Source organism: Ciconia boyciana, chromosome 6, assembly GCF_034638445.1.
Source record: "Ciconia boyciana chromosome 6, ASM3463844v1, whole genome shotgun sequence".
Taxonomy (NCBI): Eukaryota; Metazoa; Chordata; class Aves; order Ciconiiformes; family Ciconiidae; genus Ciconia; species Ciconia boyciana.
Window position 1 is genome coordinate 67,701,471 of NC_132939.1, and position 17,357 is coordinate 67,718,827.

The following is a 17,357-nucleotide window of genomic DNA, read 5'->3' on the forward strand; positions in this document are numbered from 1 at the left end:
AGTCGGGACCGCGGCTGATCCCTTTACGACCGACGTGGGACGTACTTGTGCCTCGAGCTGGCATTCGGTGAGGGCCATCATCTCCTCGTACGTCATCTGCGAGAAGAGGGCGGCGTACTTGTGCAGCCGGAGGCTCTTCAGCCAGGCTGGGACATCTGCAGCACAAAGGTAAGGAGATGAGAGCTCCCGCTGAGCTCATGACACAGCTTAACCACGCGTGATAGCATCAACAGCAACACAAGGAGCTGATTAGGTGCCATCCACCATCCCACCAGTGCTTCAGACACCTTACTGAACTTCACGGACCTTCTGGAGGACACAGTGCTATGGATAAGGACGGAAGGAGGAACCAGCCCCTGGCTGAGGACATAGTGCTATGGATATGGATGGTAGGAGGAACCAGCCCGCAGATGAGGACACATCCTCAGAGGTTGGGTTTCTGTGGCTGAGCTGCCGGGAATTAGCCCACACGGAGCCGGCGTGGCACCACTGTACGGGCAAGCTCCTCAGAATCACAGAATCGTATAGGTTGGAAAAGACCTTTAAGATCATCGAGTCCAACCTAACACTGCCAAGCCCACCACTACACCATGTCCCTAAGCACCTCATCCAAACGTCTCTTAAATACCTCCAGGGATGGCGACTCAACCCCTTCCCTGGGCAGCCTGTTCCAATGCTGGACAACCCTTTTGGTGAAGAATTTTTTCCTAATATCCAGTCTAAACCTCCCCTGGTGCAACTTGAGGCCATCTCCTCTCATCCTATCACTTGTCACCAGGGAGAAGAGACCGACCCCACCTCTCTACAGCCTCCTCACTACCCTTCTCCCAGGAGCGTGGGAACCGCTGATGCTAACAGTGTGGTCGAGCTTAGGATGAGCAAGTGGCTGTTTTGCAGATGGCAGACACTGATTTATGGCGTGAAGGAAGATGGTATGTGCTGAAAATTTAAATGGCTACTTAAAGAGAAATAAAGAGATTTTTTTTTTTTGAGCATGGAAAAATGACGTGCCATCGAGATGGTCCCAAAACCCATTTCAGAAGGGTGACCTGGACCTCAAAATGCACCGACTGAAATGACTTCTTCCTTCCCAGTCATTATCTGCAGTGTAGCACCTCTGTGCCTGGCTGGATGCGTACCCAAAAATACTTTTATCCTCCTGACATCAATGTGGTTTCATAGGGAAGGATCTGGGAGGGGGATTCTTCCTCTGCAACATGCAAAACCCCACCAAAGACCCCATGATAGGGTGCCCTCCATGGAAAAGGCAATGGGATACAAGCCTCCCCCGCTCCAGCCTCCTCAGCAGCTACTCGGGGTTTCACAGGTTTGGGGGGGGCCCGTGGTGACACCCCACAAGGGAGAGGGGGCCCTGCAGCTATCTGTGCTGCAGCACTCCACCGTGCCCGCGATGATGCTTTTGCTTTGCATCCTAAAGGCTTCGAATGCTGTGCCAAATCGGGACCTGCTTTATTTAGCACCTACAACCCGACAATAGCTCTGCCTTAGCCTACCGAGCTCATGTGCTCCGCTCCCAGCAATACCCGTGTCCATTAGTCCTTGTCCCCGTCCCCACCAGTGGGATCCCCATCTCAAGCCACGCCAGGTGCAGTAACAGTGAAAAACGAATGTTTCAGCCCCAAACAGCACAAAACCCTACACCTTGAATGGAGAAAGCAGGTGGAGTCTCAGGAAATGTCTCTTTTGGGGCTAAATACAAATTAACAGCAACATCTCCCCTCTCTTTGGTAATTCTGGAGTCGATGTAAGGGGTATGCGTCGAGTGGGTGGTAGACCCCAGGTCCCATGGCAGGCAGGGGCTGACGGCGCAGGAGAGCCCAAGGGGAAGGAGCGATGGTCGGTGGTGAGGCTGCGTCGATGGAGTTCCTCTGCCCAACGTGCCCACCAAGGGAGGAGGAGGAATGGGGGCTTGCAACGTTTTTGGGAGGGATTTCTACATACTACATGCTTCTGCTGCCAGGCTGGGGCTGCTGTGGGTGCTGGTGCTCTGCTCACCATCCCTGAGGCCAGCATGAAGACAACCTTCATGGCCACGTCCAATAACCTTAATTAACGTAACCAACCTCAAAGGTTTTCTAGGCTGATCTGACTGCAAAGCGCGAGGCCAGACTTGCTTTGGAAAGGGATGAGACAATGTGAGGAGGACAGTCCCACTGCTTGGACATCCCGCAGTATGGGTGGTCTCTGTCCAGAAAGCCCCACACTGCTGAGTGCCAGATGCAAGTCAAGGATCGTCACAGACCTCTTGCCGAACCAACAGCTCGTCGCTGGAGGGGACAGGGCAAGATGGACCGTTGGTTTGGTCCCCTAAGGCATTTCTTCCATCTGCCAGAAGTCTCCTGCTGCCCACTGCCCAGGCTGATGCCAAACCCCACTCGCATCCAAGCAGAGGATGCCAACGGCCCCAAAAAGCTGCGTTTTGCTCACGCTCTCCGTCCTCTGACACACATCAGGATTTGCGTTTCAGTGAAATTCCTCAAATGCTGCACAGGAGATCAACCCCACACCAAACACGGGGGCAAAGCAGTTACTGAGCACGGATGGGCTCAACTTTGCTGTTTTCCAAAAGTCCCGACATTCAACAGTCCTAAAACTGGCTACCGGCGGCCGCTTAGACCCATCTTCTGTTTAAAAAAATTAAAAGCTATTAGCAGAAAGGCCTCTGTTTCCAGCGTGGGACTGGCAGGCTCGAATCTCAACTTCATTTTAACACAAAACCACGCCATTTTAGTGATGACACATTAAAAGTCTACCTGATTCCGTGTCCCCTGGGGACATCTGCCTTTGGTGCACGTCCGTGCCAATGGCAAAGCCCACGGGGATACTTTCAGAAGAGAGATGTAACTTCATGTAGACATTAAACCCTGCAGAAAACCCACCTCCAACCTTTGCAGAGGGTCAGAGCGCAGAAGCAGCTCTTCTTTCCCTTTGCATCAGCCTCCCTGAACCACCTCCTAATTTTGGGGAGCTACGACGGTCCCAGAGCCCCCTTGCCAGCGGGGATCCCGGGAGCGGGCTGGGGAGAAGGAGCCACCCCAGCACACAGAGGGACGGTGGTGGGGCTTTCCCCCTTCCCACGGGGAAGAAGCAACCAGGAGGTGCAAGGTCATCTAAGGCGATTTCATGGTCCTTGGAAAGCCAAACTTCCGAACGCTGCCCATGGAGCAGCGAGCTGCCCGCCCACGGAGCGACTCTTTAATCACCGATTACCAGGAGCTCATTGCTAAGTCATGGCACGGCTGTCAGAAACGCTGCATCTGATGGGAGCAGCAAACCGAGGACTTTCATGCTGCTCACATACATTGTCCCCTATATGCATTAAATGCCGCAGTTTGGCTGGCACACGCCTATCTGGGTGCTGGCATGGAAATTTAGAAGACATTTAGAAGGAAAACAATTCACCCTGCCGTATATATATAGGCCAATGGATACACAGGACGACTTCAGAAGTGCCCACCATGCTAAGCCATGGACGTACTCGCAGCAGAAACCCCCAGCTCTACCCAAACCCTCCTCCCGGTGTGCCCCAAGCTGTGCCCCAGGGAGGGACGGACGGACAGATGGATGGGCTCTGCAGGGAACGAAGTGTCCGTGTCTCCTCCTGGAGAAACCAGGGGCTGGGAAAAAGCCAAAGGGCACTTTTCGTTCAGCACAAAGATAGATGGAAAGGAGAGAAATGGGTGACATTAGGGGAGATGAACTGCCAAGCCACATTGGATAGGGGTCTGTCGTGGGTCTGGCTTCCCCCCTACCTTCCCAGATGCCACGGAGGGTGTTAAAGAAGAAGCAAGCTGACCGGAGGTGCGGGTGACACCAAGCCACAAGAGCCTGCAGGCGCTCAGGGAGACGTGGCTGCAATTCAGAGAAGGGACTTGGCAAACCGAGCAACCGGTCTGGATGAAATAAGATGCAACCCAATAAAAATGCACAAAGTTGTGCGTTTCTGTAGGAACAAGAAACGGCATGAACCGAGGGCAGGGAACAGGCAGTACTTTTTTTTGCAGGAAAGCTGTGGGGATACAATGGGTCATACGCAGCCCGTGGTGTGTGTTATTTGAGGACGATGAGCTATACAGCCACAGGAACGCTGTCTGTACGGCAAGCAAGTCCCTGCTCTGCTCCTGAGTCCAGTTTTGGGCAACATACCTTCAATAAAACACGGACTTTCTGGAAAAAAACTGGCGGAAAGAAGCAAGAACAACCCCACGTTCAGAAAACACCATCTGGGAAGAAACTGGATTGGTTCAGTCTGAAGAAAATCCAGCGGAGGGGGGAGGACACGACAGTCGTGGATACCAGAGGCTGTAGACATCTGTTTCGCATGTCCCCGGACAGCGGGACAAAAGCAAACCGGCTGACTCAGCAACGGGGGGAATCAGATTTAGATGTTTGCAAACCTTCCGCCGGAGAAGGAGGATGCCTGGGACGGGACGGCCCGAGGAAGGGCAGCTATCTGCCCCGGGGGGCTGCCTGCAGCAGCAACGGGCTGCCTTAATAGGGGGAGTTTATTTAATTCACTATTGCTCGTGGACAGCCTGGGCAATAGCGCCTTTGGGTTTTGCAGATTTGGCCGTACAGATCGATTGCATTGCACTGGAAAGTTTCTACCCGTGCAGGTCCCGGAGCCGCGGCTGTGGATGACAGGGAGCCAAGCTCCCCATGGCCTCCTCCTCACTCCCATCAGCAGAAACCTGGATAAACGTCATGTTGAACAGACCCCTCTGCACCACCAGCTCCCAAAAAGGGTCTCCTTGATCTGACAGGCTGCAGGATCCGGCCCCAGGCACGGAAAGCCTTGGGGAGCCTTCACGCTGATGGCAGCTTAGTCTTCAGCATGCTCACGGTGATCCCTCCGAGCCTGCCCGCCTGCCTGCCGTCCGCCGCGGGGCCACGCAGGCAGCGAGAGCCGCAGGTACGCCGAGCCTGCAGCACGGCTGGAGACGAAACGCTCCCTGGCTGTGCTACCCAATTAGGTGTTCGTTAGCAAGCGGAGCCACCGAGAAGCAAAGCCCGGCTCTGCGAGGCCGTCACGCTCAGAGAACCCTCCCGTCACATCTACAGCCCATCGCCCGCACCCCAGAGCAACGCTACGGTGCGAAGGCCAGCCAGGGAGAGGGCTGAGCCCCGAGCATCCGTCTCACGGGGGAACCGTGAGGGGTTTTTTTTTCATGCATTTATTTCATGCACATCAAAGTCACACAGTGCCAATTCAAACACAACCCGACGTCACAGAGATTTATACCTATCTAGATGTGCCTGTAATTAGAATCACATCAGACCTTGTGAATATTTAAAATATACGATTGTTTCCTTATTCTGTTACATCATCGGTCTTTACACAACAGAGTTGCTTTGCATTAATGAAAATTGTGGTTGTTTAAATCAGTCTCTGAGAGCTGCGGGTTCATTTTCAGTCATTTTGTCTGTTCACCGGAATATACAATCTATGTGTTTGCCCGGTTTTTATCTGTTTATTCCTCTACAGCGTGAAGTTTGCTCGCAATCTTTGACTGCAGCAATAGGGTTTCATTTCTGCCTTGTTTACCAACAAGATCATATATATTTATTGCTAAGAGTCTCTGTGAAATGAAGATGTAATGGGAAAAAACAACTGAAATACACAGGATAAATTCACTGCAAACAAGTATCCTAAGCCAAAACTTCCCCAAATACTTGGTGGGTACCGAACGCTGCAATGGTAGATCACAGGTGGCTTGCTAAACCTATGCTAAGCTATTTTTCACCATAATAATAAAAAAAAGACAGAGAAAAGAGCTCCACTTGCAGCCAAAAGCCACAGGCTATGGAAAAAATCCAGCTTTTTGGAAAGCTGGCAGCTTGCAGGATTTTGGGGCAAAACCAGCCCACCGGCACCCAACTTTAAGACGTCAGATCAGAACCAGCTGCTGCTTAAGAGAAAACCTAACTTATTCCCCTAAACCTAAATTCCTAAGCCGGGAAGAAACGCTGAAAGGCCTCGTTTGGTTACGAGGACCCTCGCCCAAAACCGCCAACCGAGCCCCGCGCTGCCGGGAAAACGGCTTTTCCCCTCCTGCCTCTGGGTGCTGGGGTGGGGGGGGGAGGCATCTGGTTTTTCACTCACCTTTCATCCCACTCCCTTCCTCCTGGAATGTGTTACGAGCGGAAGGCTGATCTTCTAAATGTTCACTCCCACCACTTCCCGAAGAGGCTACACTGCTTTGTGGAGACAGGGGGGCATGATCAGAAGGGATGCACTGGGGTCCTCTAGCTCGTAAGTCCTCATGAGACATCCATCCATGTCCTAGAGGTTGGTTTGGCACATTCATGGGTGGGGTAAGGGACACAGAGCGTTTCAAAGGGCTGTGGTGTGTCTGGCCTGAGAGAACTGAAAAAAAATAAAATCAAAGAGGTTATTCCCCCCTCGCGGCCCGGGATGCAGCAGAGTCCCCCGCAAAAAAATTCAATGAAATCATAAAATGTGTGGTGGTTGGCCACGGTGCCTCGCGGATGGCTTCGTGGTGCCCGTGGCTACCTGAACTCTACCCTGAGCTCTCGGCTTTGCCTCCCAGGAAGCAAAGGGGACGGGAGTACCTGCAACGAGATGGGGTTACACGAGCTACATCAGGTTGCTTAAGGGAAGGTGTTGCGTGGATTGCATCTCTAGGGGGGGAAAAAAAAAATATCGGGCAGCTCTGGAGGTTTTCCCCATGCGGAGTCATGTACCGACAGCAAACCTGAGCACGGGACCGCCCTGGGTGCTTGGCTGCTGCCTCTCATCAACCCTGGAGCCCGGGTGGTCGTCTCCCTTGCAGGGAAGGCACCGCTGCTATTGCAGGTGTAATGGGAATTTTCAAGCGACTACACTGAGGCCATGAAACTCGCCCCGCTAAAATCAGCCGGACCCGTATCCTTCTGGGAAAGGCATAAAAATCCCCAGGATGGGCTGTCCTCACACAGACCCAGGGGAAGCTTCTCTGTCTCGCCCTTTGGGTTAGGACTTGGCTTATGCCCCAAAGCACGAGCATTTCCACATCTGCCTAACGTCATCGTAGAGGTACCCATTAGCCATATATACGTCTACGCCTTTTTGAGCTCTACTAAGATCGTGCGCTTCGTTGAGCTATCATCAGCAATGAGAGCGTTCCAGCTCAGGCACCCATCGCGTGCGCGTCCGAGAACGTGCCTTTTAACCCTCCACAAAAGCAAACACCCAAGGCAACAGTGAAAATACGCCCGTGACAAAGAGGTGAGGCTGAATCCCCCCCCAAAATGATCTTTGGAAAGCTCTGGGTTTGTTTTTCTTTCCCAGTTATATACGGGTTTGTGTTTCCTGGCTGAAATTTTGATACCACCAAGTTCAATTTGCTTTTAACAAATAACTTTAACACCGCTAGGAAAAGAGCGATGCACCAACTCCTGTGATTTGGAGTTATTTCTCGAGGAAGGATTTACAATGGGTAGGCATTTACTTGCCTTTCAGTTAAGTACAGAAATATGCCTTCTGTAGGCTAAAGTATTAAAAAACCCCAAATCATAGGTTTTCTGACACTTTTTTGTAGAAGTGTTGCAACTTGAATAGATTTTTAAATACAATTTTTACTGAATGGTCTCCATTTTTCACTGCTCTTCTTCCATACTGTCTCATTCATTTTTAGTTACCTCCTTAAAGGTTTAGGTATCTTTTTCTTGGGTCTGTTGGTGAGTAAGGGTAATACATGGTATTTAGAGGAAAAGTTGGATATGGACAAACTATCTCCGTTTCCTGTAATGAAAAATATATGAAAAGATTGCTCTGTTGGCTTAACAAAACTCAAACTCCATCATTCGCAAAGTCACTAAACTGCCAGTTAAACCACAAATGCAATTAATGTATTTTAATGTACGGATTTAGGATGTAAACCACTTGTTTAATGTCTTATTGCAGTTACTGTCAATGAAATTAGTTGAACTTCACGGGGGCGATTTCCTGATAACTGAGACCAAAAAAATCACCGCATTTAGCCATGGCTCAGCCGAGCTGTGTCTCATCGCCCGCCGGGATAACTGGGACAAGCTTTGGATCCAGCGCTATGGGAAAGTCCTTTCTGGTTCGCATCAACCCCAAGCCAACGCTGCTATTTTCAATGTGCCCCTGGGTACAGATGTGGGGTTCACATCGTGATGGCGAACAAAACACCTGCACTGCTCTGTTAGCAAGGACTCATTTCTAGAGACAAGAGCAAATTCTGCAGAAAGACCCTAATTTCTCATAATTAGCGGCTGTAAGCTTCATTGCAGGGTAGATGAAATGCAAAGCAGATTTTCTGCTCCAGGGCAACTTGAGGGCAAAGGGGTTGAAATGACCTTCCAGCCCATATAAGACCAAAGCAAAAACTTTTCAATTTTTCTTTCAAAATCGAGCTTCTTAAATCTGTACAAAATCCTGGGGAAATTAATCATTCTTGTTGCTTCTCCTCCTAAAGCTCCAACATGAAGCTCCCCTAACCCCCTTTTTCCACTGGTAGGAGTTCATCAAAACCACTCACAGCTCCTCCACGTGCTGTTTCCAAATATAAACGAGTCTTGGTGGAAAACCCCCAGCCAGGTGTACCATGCTATAAAAATTAAGCCAGGTTTAATTCCCAGCTAAAGCCTGGGGGAAAACCCACCATCAAAGCCATCTCTGCTGACCAGAAGTGGAATGAAAATGAGCAAGTAGCAGGGTTATAAAAAGAGGGGAGAGAAAAACACCAGAGCTCGTTCGCATTTATGAAGCACCTGTAAAAAGCAGCTGGTGCCACATGCAGCTGATGGATGAGGCCAAAAACCTGTGGATTTCTGCAACGTTTAAATTGTTCCTATTTCTGAAAGCTTTTTCTTCTACCAGCACATAACACTAACACCACGCTGCGCAGGGTAGCAAGGGGATGGCTTACGGTGAAGAATTTGTTCCCTTCCCATTAAATAACTACAGAAACATCTTCCAGAAGTCTCCTGGCAGAAAAGGATGTCAACGAGGACCTGGGATTGTTTTCAGAGCAGTGTTACGTTTCCTAAAGCTGTGATGCATCCTGATGGGGAAATAGATTTAAGAAAGTCTTGGCCAAGCTATTTCAGCTCTTGGCTTTGCAATTGTACCCCCAAAACAGCACCCTAATGGGGCTCTGTAGACGTCACATCACCCTCCCAGGAGAAAAAAATATTTAGCATTAAAACAAAAAAAAATCGGGGGGGGAAATACGGGAAAAACCTGATAAATCAGTCAAAATGCGTTCCCAGGGCTGAGCATGGCAGTGGCAGCGCCCAGAGCCCCTTCTGTGCCTGCTGCCCCCCGCTGCGGTCGCATGGCCAGGGGATAGAAGCCACCCTGAATTTTTGGTAGGAAAAACTCTGGTTTAGGAGATATTTGTGCCCTTTGAATGGACGAGAAATGCAGGGGAACGGGCAAGGAGGACAGGAGCTAATTGCCCCCTTTTAGGAGGCGAAGGGCTGCTCTGTTAGTCCTCCCTCTTCTAGGGTGTATGCGGCAGCCGATACCCTGCAGCATTCAAGCCATCCTCTCCCTACCAAAACCTTGCAAACAAGAGGATATTTTTGGCTTAATTCCAGCCCAGATTCCTTCCTGAGCAGCAATACCCTTGCAAACTGCTGCTCTTCCATCTTAATTTTACGTCCCCTAATTAGAAGCCGGTGTCGGCTGGAGGAGAAATAATGAACTCCACAGGATGGCCAGGAACAATTAGAAATCATCCAGTGCAACACATAAAAATTAGTTCCACTTCTTTCCCTGAGATAACACAACGCTGGAGTCCAACAGACCACGTTTTACTAAACCACAAGCATTTTTACTGAACTATGAGTCAATTCACACAACTTCACGAGATGCGGTCGGGATAATTCCTCTGCAAAGGATGCTACAAACAGAAGAAGTCACCAGCTCTTTGCAACCACCCCAGCTACCCTTGGTACCACACAGATTCTTTAAGAGCTCTTAGGACTGGCTTAACTTTAGGCTCCGCTTAAGCCTTTCTGCCTGTACCAGACACGGGTGAGCAACACGGTTTCTTGCAAACCCTCATAGCAGTTTCCATCAGCACCCAGGCTTCGAAACCGCTGTGAACCCCGGGCTGGTACCTGCCTGCCGTGCACACATCTCTCCCTCGTTTAATTTGTAACCCTCAGGAAGGGGATTAATAAATGTTTATTATTTATTACAACGCTGCTGCTTGTTGAAGCAGCACTTTCTGGAAACAGAGGATGTAGCTCATGATTTTCGAAGTGTCAGTTTAGTGTAGTTCCTTCCCTGCTTTTTGACAACCCTGAGTGGTTTTTTGGATGATCCGAGGTGAACCCAGGGCTGCTGACAGCCGAGCTGGGACAAGTCACTTACTCAATCTCTTTCTAAAATAAATGGTCCCCGTGTGCTTTAACTTCAGCAGAAGAAATACAAGTGTGAGTTTATAACCTTACACTCAAGCCTTTCTTTTGTTTAATTACAAAAATATTAAGCTTTAATTTAAAAAGGAAATAGAATATATTCTTCTAGAGTAAGATAAGGTTCCAGGCGGCGGCCCAAGGCACGCCTGCCTTTCTGAGTGCCGCGGCGGTGCGAGCCGGACGAACAAAGAGAGGAAACCACCGCTCCGAAGGGCAAGCCACGCTGGCACACGGATCCCCTACAACTTGTAAGCATGTCCCACTTCTGCTTTAGAAGTGTTTTCCTGCCAGCTGCAGGCTCATTTAGGTGGTGCAAGAGCCGTCCGCTCCCCAGGGACCCACCGGTCACTCTGCAAAGGCACTGCCTGGTCCGGCTCCTTCCACCCCGGTACCCGATGGGATGGGGACCAGAGCAGATCAGGGTCCTCCCCACCATAAGCAGACTGGTATCGCCTCTTTGCTCCGCCACCGCGGCTCTGAACGGCCGTGGGGGTTGTACTCAGCCCACACCAGACTGTGCTTCCTTGCAAGAAAGCTCCTCGTGGCCTCCAGATCGGGGTCAGCTGCAACCCAGCAGACGCTGCTAAATATAACGACATGAGCTTGTTTTGCAATATAACGACATGAGCTTTGACATGAGCTTGTTTTGCATCCTAGGGCAAGACATGATAAATAACCTGGAACCAACAGCACTGGGACGCATGAGGTGTTGCCGAAGCACTCTCAGACTTCAAACTAAGCTCACCTTAATATTCCCAGGGGAAAAAAAAATTAAGAGGATGGAGAAGGAGTGATGGCGACGACACAACCATCCCGGTGTGCGGGGTTCCCCATCGCAGGAGGCAGATGCAGACCACGCTGCCGCGGGGACGGAGCAGCAAGGAGCATCCCTGTGGGACCACCACCTCCCCGGGCAAAGCCGGCTTTATCACAGACCAAACACCGGCTGGGCTGGCAGGCATGGCAAGGTGCTTAGAGAAACTCAGAGGTTGCAAGTGCTTTCCCCGTGAAGCTCTGGGTTTTGTTTTGTTTTGTTTTTTTCCCCTCTCTTCCTTTTTGAAGTGGTATTGCCTATTTTGGTAGGCAAGGGCTAATTTCAAGAGGGTTTTTGTTCACTGAAGACCATGTGGAACAAGCGTCAGGCGTTTGTGTTGTGGTTTCTCAGGGTTTTGGGCCAATTTTTCAGCCTGAGAAGGAAAAAGCCACCCATTCCTGTAATTAGAGCTGAGGAATTGGGCTCTGCAGGCAGACCTTCCTCCAAGCAGCGTGCGACGGCTGACAAGGCACTCACTTTCCTGCTGCCCCAGTGCACCCTTCACTAAACCCGGCTTAAAGTGCTGCAAAAGTCCTTGACAAAGACGCACGTGGGGCTGATGTGAGCATTTCCACCAAGAGCCAGACCCACTGCTGGGTACAGAGGTGCGTTCAGAGTGTCTCGGGTCCCGGTGTGCCTTCCACCGCTGCATGGTCCCCACCGGGTCCCCGACACCCAGAGGACCTTTACAACAGCCTCACAAGCCTTTATACCAGCGCACAGTCCATACAGCAGATTACGATTCAGAATAATATCCTCCCCATGGCTGGAGAAAGGAAAAAGGGCTGCAAGGTGCATGCTGAACTCTTGGGGAGATTTTTTTTGGTTTTAGTCTAAAAATGGCACTTCTTGGCTGCAAAGCTGGTTATGGTGCATCCTCAGGCAGTGTCTGATCATGTACAATTCCTTTCCTGATCTGTAGGCACCTGGAGCAGCAGCTTGACCCCAATTTGCTATAGGAAGCAGGGATGTTTTTAATCCACCGAGGCCACACGGTCTCTTGTGCAGCCCGGAGGCACCCCCACGGAGGGGGAATACTGAGCAGCTCCTGCGATCCCCCTCGCAAAGCAACCGCCAAGTTCAACTTGGTCCTGTCCTCCACCTCCCCCTTGCTACCCCGGTCACGAAGCATCGTCCCCTCCAGGAAGGCTCCCCTGCGCTGGCAGACCAACGCTCGCGGCTTTTCCAGCGTTTTTGTGCCGAGGACCCTTGGAAACAGCCACCGGTGGGTCACGCTGCCCGGCTGGCACCCAGCCTCCTTCCTGGGCACCTCATTCACCCGCTCTCCACGCCGCCGCAGGCAGCTCCAGCGTGGCCGAAGCAGAACCTGACGGAACATTTTTCGGCTCAACATCCCCTAACCCTTGGAGCCTTTTCTTTGTGCTCTTTTTTTTTTTTTCCTCCCTGGGTTTTGTGGCTGTGACTTTAACTGCATTCGTACGGTGCCAGATAAACCATGTCCTTGCTTCTGAATCGGGCGCTGATATAAGCCATGGGGGGGTGAAACCAAGGGTCCTAAATGCAAGCAGCCACCAGGGAGTTGTGTGGTTTAGGAAAAAAAAAAAAAGATACAAGCAGAGTGCTGCCTCACACAGAGAAATTAGGAAGAAGCATAGACTGCAGAAAAGCCTGTCAAGCAAACTTTTTTTAAAAGATGATGTTTTTAAGCACAGTTTCCTGTTCAAGAAACTGGACGGAGAAACAATAACCCGTTTGTTGCTGCCCTCTCCAAGCCGTGCACGCGAGGCCCCATCCAGCCTCAGCCAGGGAAGGGGACGTCTCTGCTGACGGCAGAGAGTTCGGCAAGCCCGTGTGGCACCAGCACGCGTGGATCCACTGCTGGGCTCCGGCAGGAATTGCTGTTATTGTTATTTACTCGTTTGTGTGGCAGCAGGAGCGGGGCTGCATCTAAAGATGTGTAAACGCAGCTCTCGGTGGCTTCAGCAATCCGACGGGATGCATTTCTGGAAGGAAGCCCAGCTCGTCTCGCCACGGAGCAGGAGCTTGGGAGCTGCTTTCGAGGTCCTGGCATGGGGCTTCCCACCAGAGCATCTGGCGAGGTGGGAGCAAGGCAGACCAGGTGTGAAGCCCAACCGTGATTTAACTCGCAGACAAAAGGATGCAGGAAACGGCGTCCGCATCGGGAGGTGGGAATCGGGGTTGGGGATGGAGGATTAGAGGCACGTTGCAAGAAGTCGCTGCCCTACACCACGCTGCTCTCTGGGTAAATGCAAAGCACTGATCTCCAGGCCAATAAATGTGGTTTCTCTCATATGTTTATACACAAACCACAGAAAAAAACAGCGTTTGTCCCTGGGGAATCCCAGTCTGTTAATAACAACACTGCTGTGCTGAACCAAGCCTCCGTAATTATCCCAGAATTCACTGATTTTTTGCTACGGGCTCCCGGGGGAAATTCCTCCCCTGCTCATGGATGAAGCCAGATAAACGGTGCTCGGATGCAGAAATTCTCCTTCCTACTGTCCTTTTCCACCCAGAAGAGATGTCCCAGAGCATCTCCTCCACTCAAGCAGCAGCCAGCACTGCCCACCGCCTCCACCAGCTGCTCATAAGATCCCTGGTCTGAGGAGCATCTCCCTGCTGAGACCACCAACAGCTTCTACTGCACATCACGCTTCAGATGGAGAAACCCCTCTACCAGTTACAATCATTTCAGGAGGCCAAGCTGGAAGACGTACGTCTTTTACGTAGCAATATGCACCCTGTGGGAAACTGGGAGTAAGAAAAGGGTCTTAAGTCAGTTGAGCAGAAGGGGTGCATGCGAAACCTCTGGAATTGCCCCAAGAAATTGGGATCCAGTAATCCCTACAGAGTCATTAAAAATCTGTGGAGTGAGTGCAGGGAGACAGCGCGCCTTTCGGAGTGACAAAATACAGGAGGACAACGCACGTCTTACGTGATGTACGTCCCACAGCCATCACCCCACCAGCATCAGGGGAATTTCACCCAGAAAGAACCAGGACTTTGCTACAGCACTGTAGCCTTTTCCATCTGTGCCAACCTATTTGGGATTTTCTCCTCCCTTGTCTCTTTTTACCCACTTTAACTCATTCAAAAAAGCCATTTAGTCCTCCTCTCTCGTAGGCACCATGGCACGGATTCTGCAAGACAAATTCCTCTGCATTTCAGCCTTAGCGGCTTCCTCTGGCCGCCAGCTCTCAGGGGCTCGCACGCCCCGTCCCGAGCACCCTCTGTCTGGGCTGGCGATGTCTTATTCCTTCTCCTCTATCTTCTTCTTCCAAGAGCATAAAATCTTACCAGCTCCAGGAGAGAAGAAAAGCCGCCTGGGTCTCCAAGGCCACCGAGGGGCAAATGCAATATCCAGTTCTCCACGCAAGAAGATGCAGAAGATACTGCCCAGCCTCATGACTCCCCGTATTGCCCCAAATACCGAGCTCCGCAATGCTCCCCAACAGTCCCCAGCAGCAACGGGATAGCCACGGCTGCCATACATGTATTAATTCTTTCCTATTGTTGCTCCAAGTTAACTCAGCTCAGCTTTCCACCTCCTCTACATACCATATGCATCCTCAAAATCTGCCTTCATCATCCTCCAAAACATTCCCGATTGCTCAGATATTGCTTTGCATTCGAGTTATGACACAGATCTCTGCGCCGGCTAACACGAGACTATATTGCTCAGCAAATAGGGGGGGGACTACGGTTACAAGAAAACATTGAATGCAGAGCAACCAGCCTCGAATAAAATTGCATAACGAATAGAAACAGCAAACTTGAGGGGAAAATAAAATAATAAAAAAAAAATTAAAAAAATCAGCTTCAAGGCTGCCAAAACTGAGCCATTGATTACAGCGCATTTGATCCATTTGCATGCAGAGAGCTTTGCTTTGGAGCCGAGATGGAAACAGAGTCTTAATATAGCTGGAGAGAAAATATCCTTCTTGCACTCTCCTAACTGCACTTTGATAGGAAGCAGCCACAGAGCAGATGGTGCCTATATATAATCACCAGACCTATTATCCCAGCCTCTTTTAGTAATTTGAAGGATGTGATAACCACAAGGAGAGCGGCAAATATTCCCCCTCCCTCCCTCCCTTCCCCCTGCTAAGAAAAATATATTAAAAAAAAAAAAAAAAAGAGGAGGAAGCTATAATTATGGTAACGATTAAAAGAATTTCCAAATGAAGTAAATAACTATTTTGTGCACTGCTCCTTTAAACCAGAAGTCTAAAGTTAATTAAATTGCAGGATGTGACTGAGTCAGGAGAACACAGCAAGTCCCCGTGCAACGCTGCAGTCGGGAGGGAGACCGGAGTCGCTTCGGATGGATCCAAACCCCAGCACTCCCTTCTCTCCCCGCTGCCCTCCTGCCATTTCTCTGCAGCTGCTTTTCGATGGCAGGGGGAAGGAGAGCTCATCTCTCTCCCTTTCTTTCCTTGCCAGAGCCTAGAGTTGCACGGTTTCAAAGGAGGAGTGACGGAGAGGCGATTCGCTCCGACAGTTTCTCGCCCCATGAAGATGCTCAGGAAAACATCACAAACCTGATTTTTACGAGGTTGCGAGGGAAGGCTGGGGAAAGGCGGTGTCAGGAGGCTGTCGTGGAGGAGCAAAAAGGGTTTTGGGGGGGGTTGCATGCCTCTGCCAGCATGGACCCTTCCTCCCCTTCTGCGGCTGCCTGCTGGGCACCCCAAAAGTGCCTGTTGGCAACTAGGAGCCCACGGGTGAGCTGGTGAGAGCAATCCCCAGCTGGAGGCAGCTGGAGGCATTACTCATCAGGCACTTTACGGCCATAAGTTAACGGAGCATCCTCGGGTACTCGGCTCCCAGTCGGTGCCCCGGCCACACGCCGACAGTGGCTCCGGCGGTGATGCAAACTGCAGACGGTTTCTGCGCCGCTTCCAGGTCAGAAGCGTGATTCATCGGCAACAGGAATCCCAAGGACCGTAGGATAACGCACAAAACACTCGCTGCTGCTCCTTTGACGCCCCTCCCCAAGACCCCCGGGTTGCCGTAAGGGAAGTGGAGGCGGCGGCGGAGTCGCAAGCTTCGAGCTCCCCCCACCCCAACTTGCAGGTCGAGGACGGTGTCCTACCCCCCACCGCCAACGGGCAAGCAACGGGCTGACGGCCGCGCAAAACCAGGGCACGCGGTCCCTGCCCTGAGCGCTTACGGTCGGTGATGGCACCGGGATGTCACAAGCCGAGAGGGTGGGAGTGTCGCCGGGTGCTGCTGGAATAGAGGTTCCCAAATTAGGTGGCCTCATTCCAGCCAGGAAGCTGCGGAGCCATTGCTCTCTGTGTAGAGTATGTGAATTTGGGAGCGGTGCCCTGTAAGGAGATGTGTGGGTACATGCAAGGATCAAACCTCACATCCGCCAAGTTCGGAGGAAGCAATGGAGTGGTCCCAGAGGATGCGTGTGTGACATGCCCTCTTCAAGGAGGGACGGCCCAGTGCTCCCTCTCCTCTTCACCGGCCACCCAGACCAACCACCCCCCCCTTCACCGCTTCCCTAACAACGGGGCTGTTTGCTAGGGCTATGGCAGGCCAGGTTACGCGGATTATTTAAGTGCTAGAAGCATCATTTGGTGTCACGAGGGCTGGTTTAGGAGCACCCGCGCGGGTCTGTACCTATCAGCAGCCAAAAAGCAACCGGTGACATCCACACATGCTTACGTGCCACCCACGGTATCACCTGGTGCAAGGCACCGCTGAGCCCAGCCTCGAGGTCCCCTCCCCTCTTTCCCTTTGGGATCGCAGTAGGACCCCTCCGCTGTTCAGTGACGTCTCTGCCTCCGAGCATCACGGCTGATGAGGGGTCAAGCAGAGGCAGGACCACAAGATCCAGCCCGCTGCCCACGTGAAAACCCACTCGCTGCAGCACGCTCGTGGGAAAGGCGTTCGCTTCCCTGCCTACTCCCTCTGCTTGGCAAGCAGGTATCCGCCACTCGCTCGACACCCTGCCTACAGCAGCATCGGCGCACAGCCCAAAAGCGCTGCCTGCTGTAGGCTGCACATATGCCCCCCATCGTCACTTCCTCCCACACGAGAGCAGAGCGGGCATGGCGGGGAGGACCCCATCTCCGTCTTGGTGCCGTCTGATGCCCGGGGTAACATCAGCTCTGCTTTGCTAACCGCATCCCTC

At 51.5% G+C, this 17,357-nt stretch overlaps 1 protein-coding gene across 7 annotated transcripts in view; it reads right to left on the reverse strand.

Annotated features, from left to right (window-relative positions):
- SAMD4A (sterile alpha motif domain containing 4A) overlaps positions 1–17,357 on the reverse strand; it is a 106,524-nt gene that overhangs the window by 14,708 nt on the left and 74,459 nt on the right. For 5 of the 7 annotated variants that reach the window (XR_012042921.1, XM_072863832.1, XM_072863831.1 and 2 more), the window contains exons 4-5: positions 6,125–6,388; positions 46–155 (exon numbers count right to left, since the gene is read on the reverse strand). Coding sequence is in view for 6 of the 7 variants with exons in the window: in XM_072863832.1 (XP_072719933.1) it covers positions 46–155; positions 6,125–6,388 (374 nt within the window). In the remaining variant the exon portion in view is untranslated. The remainder of the gene's footprint in view (positions 1–45; positions 156–6,124; positions 6,389–17,357) is intronic. The other 2 variants (XM_072863834.1, XM_072863833.1) reach the window with 1 other exon arrangement.